The sequence below is a fragment of the Fukomys damarensis genome, unplaced genomic scaffold (genome assembly GCF_012274545.1).
Source record: "Fukomys damarensis isolate Sample0158 unplaced genomic scaffold, DMR_v1.0_HiC HiC_scaffold_19, whole genome shotgun sequence".
NCBI classification, from domain to species: domain Eukaryota; kingdom Metazoa; phylum Chordata; class Mammalia; order Rodentia; family Bathyergidae; genus Fukomys; species Fukomys damarensis.
In genome coordinates, this window is record NW_022900931.1 from 62,649,291 (window position 1) to 62,653,296 (window position 4,006).

Genomic DNA, 4,006 nt, shown 5'->3' on the forward strand with positions numbered 1-4,006 from the left:
GGGGCGGGTGTGGGGAAAGCACGTCTTCAGTGAGGTCCCACAGGCAGAACTGTGTGTCCTGACCCGCCGAACCGAAGCGGTAAGTGATGGAGCCGGCCTTGGGCAGCGGGGAGAGCGGGGCGCCCCCGCCTGTGCCTGTGCCAGCAGCCTCAGGCTCCTCCTCCTCCTCGCCACTCCCATCCCCATCACCACTGCCCGCGGTCGCCTCTTCTGCCCGAGTGGTGTAGGGGTCAAAAGCCACAGCGTTGACCCAGGACTTGTGGCCATGGCCTCGAGCCACCACGCGGCCCTCAGTGAAGGACCACACAGTGACCAGGTCGTCTTCACCTCCCGTCACGACATAGCGGCCATCGGGGCTCCAGCACACGCAGAGCAGGCCCCCAAAGTAGCTCTTCATGAGCCCCCGCAGGAGCATAGAGTCGAAGTGGAAGACGCGCAGGCAGCCGTCCTGGCTGACACAGGCCAGGTGGCGGCCGTCGGGCGAGAAGGCAAACTCGTTGAGGGGCCCTTCACCCACTGCCCACTTGGCCAGCGGGTTGCGGGGTGCTTTGCTCTTGGCGGCGTAGACGGCAAAGCCCTCACCCTGCTTCAGCAGGCTGTACTGGGGCGGGGCCGAGGCGCATGGGTGGCTGACATTGTACAGGTACAGGTGGCCGCTCGCATGGGAAGCCAGGAACAGGCTCTCGGATTCAGGCAGCCACTTGAGATACGTCACCTTGGTCTTGTCAATCAGCCGCTGCAAGGAGAGACAGAGTGGGGTTGGAGGACACTGTTAGCTCCTGCCACTCTTACCCCAACCTGGGGCCCCAAGGCCTGCAGACCTTGGCCAACTCATAGAGGTGGTGCTGTGCCAGGCCCAGGCTCCCACACTGAGGGAGGCAGATGCCAGGTCACCACGGAGCAGAGATAAGGGCTGCCTATGAGGGGCCACGGTAAGGGAAGCTCCACACAGCCCTGACGGCCCATCTTTAGCAAGGGCACAATCCACCTGCCAGTCCACTGTCGTCCATCTGCCTAATCCTTTCCCCAACTTCACCACGTGAGGGTTGAGGCAGGAAACTGATGCCCACAATGTCAGCCCTAGCACACCGCTCGGTACACAGCAGGTGCCTTGGAGATGACTGACAGCCCCACCCTGCTGACTACTTAGGTCGAAAGCCTTCAAAGCATCTTCGCTCCTTTCTCATCACAGCTCACGTCCAATCCTCCAACAAATCCTGCAGTCTTAACTTTCAAAGTAGATCCTGACCTATACTCACCAGCCCACTCCAGCTGCCACCACTCTCACACTGCCTCCCTGGCCTCCAGGCCTCCAGCACCTGGGCCAATCTCCTCTCGTCATCAGCAGGGAGCTGTTAAACACAGGGCAGCACCTGCCAGGACACTTCGCGGCCGCCTCCACCAGGGTTCCAGAGAGCAAAGCCCTAGGCACCCAGCATCATGATGAGGGGACTTCTCTCCCGTTCTGAGAGCTGAGGAAACCACCCTCCCCGAACCATTCTCTGCTCCGTGGCTCAGGTAAGCCAGCTGGACGGCTGCTCCACAGACTCTATCCACAAGGAAGAGGCAAAGTCTCTGCCCCGCTGCCAGGGAGCTGGCCCCTCCTGCCATGTCCCCAGATTCATCTACCATCCGCTCTCCTTCAACTACTGCCCTGGCCACCCAGCCTTCCGGTGTCCTGCTTCAGGACCTTTATCCTCAGTTTCCCTCTACTCAAGACTGTCCTTCCCCAGGGACTTTTCTGGTCTCCTCAGATCTTCCTGACCAATCTATTCCAACTCACCACACTTCCTCGCTGCTCCTTTCCCAAGGGTCTCACCACCAGCCAACATGTGGGACCCTTATTGTAGCTGGTGAGCATGTGCCTCCCAGCGTGACTGAAAGCTCAGCAAGGACAGGTCCCTCTGTTCTTATGCTCAGAGATGTGCTTGGAACCATGCCTGACACAGGACAGGTGCTCTGTATCTACTCTGTGAATGGAGGAGCGGATGCATTTAATCCACACTCCATTCCCCTTGCTCCCTTCAGCCATTCAGCCATTCAGCCAATATTTATGGAACACCCCTCTGGACCAGAGAGAAGGAGATGCAGGGCAAGAGCAGTTCCTGCCTGCAGACAAGGCCTTGTTCTGGCCTCTCTTCTTGAGCCAAACTGGCCCAGACTGAGCATTTGCCATACATGAATTTACATCGGTCCCGGGTGGTAAGGATAAATACCCTATTTGCAGAGGAGGAAAACTGAGGCTTAGAGAGTGGTCATCTTCCCAAAGTCAAAGAGCAAGTCAATGGTGTAGCAGGGATTTGAATCCAAAACCCACAGAACCCAGAATTTGAAGATCAAGGGTATCCAAAAAGGCCCAGCAAGTTACTAGCCTCAGTCCCCTGATTTGCAAGTGGGCATCAAAATTTCTTACCCATTGGTTGATGAAGCTCAACAAGTAAAACTCAGCACGGGGCTGACAGAGCAGAGGGTCCAGGCACGACCGGGGAAGCTGTCACTGTGAGCCCCATTCCCCATGTTCTCTTTCCCCTTTCCCCTTAGGCCCACCCTGCTCCCAGGCAGCTGCAGTCCCACGACAAACAGCACAGTCACCTCCTCATTGAATAGCTTGCTGGTGTCCTTCTTGATGAGGTCCAGGTACTGCACCTGGCCAGCTGAGAAACCCACCAGCAGGGAGATGGTCTCCGTGGCAGCAGTGAACTGGTTGAAGTCATGACAGGTAGGCTGGGTGCCCTTGTAGATCCGCTTATCAATGGGCTTGTTGAGGTCAATGGACTTGAGTGGTGGGAGGAAAAGGAGTTAAAGCTTTATACCACTGAGAGGAAGGAAGAGGGTGCTGAGGTTGAAGAAAACCACTAAAAGGAAGCAGGGTTAAATGCCTGAGGGAAGTGGGTAGGTGGGGAGGGAGAGCGCAGCCACAGACAGGAAGGGGACACAAATCACAGTGGTGCAAACACCAACTGGAAAGTCATCCCCTCAGACCACAGTGCCTTTCCACAGTTGAACACTCCCACCTCGAATTTAGGCATCCCACACCATCAGGGTTCAGGGCTCCCTAGTCCCCAAGTCCAGTTTTTTTCCAGGCCCAACCCAGCCCCTGTAACCTCAGCAACTCCTCGGGATGTAGCACACTAGTCCAACACCTCAAATCCTCGGGCAAACCCAAGTTCAAGGACTCTGCAGCCCGATATCCCAGAATCCCCTTCAGTTTGGAGTCCTTAAACCTCAGGACTTCCGTCACAGTCTAGGGACTCATCAACTCTAGGTACATTCTTCACCTCTGGCCTCTGAGGATCCTCATCATTCCAGGGGTCTGCCCCGCTAGGACCTAGATCACTTTAGGGTGCCCATGCCTGAGGATTTCCTCTGTCACCTCAGTCTCCCATCAGTTTAGGTCCTTCAGGGCCTTCATAATCTCCAGACCCCAATTTTACCTAGGATCGCATTCACCTATTACCTCTAAGAACCACATCTCGTCCAGAATCACCCTCACTTCTGGGCTCCCAGAAGTCTCAAGAGCCCCCTCTAATACCCGCAGATTACAATATTTCTGGGCTCTCCATCTCATCCGAGCTTGCATCATCTCACAATTCTCCACCACCTGCAGAATGCCTGGTACCCCAGAATCCAGGGGACCCCGCATCATCTCAGGTATCTTAACACAAGCTCCACCACATACGGAATACTCGTCGCCCCAAAATCCCCACACGGAAGCCATTCCCTTATCACCTTCCAGAATCCTGCATTACCTCTAAGAACCTTGTCCCCCTGGGGTGTCCATCGCATCTAGGATGCCTTTCTCGGGGCCTCCCGTCAATTCGGGAACTCACCTATCACTTCCCAGGGACCCAGTCCTCTCAAGCACCCAGGCCCCACAACGCGGGCCGCTCACCCGTTGGCTCCCGCGGCGGCAGCAGCCGGGGTAGAAATAAAGCTCGCGGCCCAAGTTGAAGCAGACGCGGTCTCCCCCTGCGCCCAGTCCCGCGGGCGTGGCGGGCGGCTCCCC

The 4,006-nt window shown here is 56.8% G+C and overlaps 2 protein-coding genes across 2 annotated transcripts in view; both read right to left on the reverse strand.

Annotated features, from left to right (window-relative positions):
• Dmwd (DM1 locus, WD repeat containing) overlaps window positions 1-4,006 on the reverse strand; it is an 8,538-nt gene that overhangs the window by 2,391 nt on the left and 2,141 nt on the right. Inside the window, exons 2-4 of the mRNA XM_010614645.3 lie at window positions 3,893-4,000; window positions 2,593-2,775; window positions 6-736 (exon numbers count right to left, since the gene is read on the reverse strand). Of these exons, the coding sequence (XP_010612947.1) occupies window positions 6-736; window positions 2,593-2,775; window positions 3,893-4,000 (1,022 nt within the window). The remainder of the gene's footprint in view (window positions 1-5; window positions 737-2,592; window positions 2,776-3,892; window positions 4,001-4,006) is intronic.
• Rsph6a (radial spoke head 6 homolog A) overlaps window positions 662-4,006 on the reverse strand; it is a 20,957-nt gene continuing 17,612 nt past the window's right edge. The window contains 1 exon segment of the mRNA XM_010614573.2: window positions 662-736. The gene's annotated coding sequence lies outside the window, so the exon portion shown is untranslated.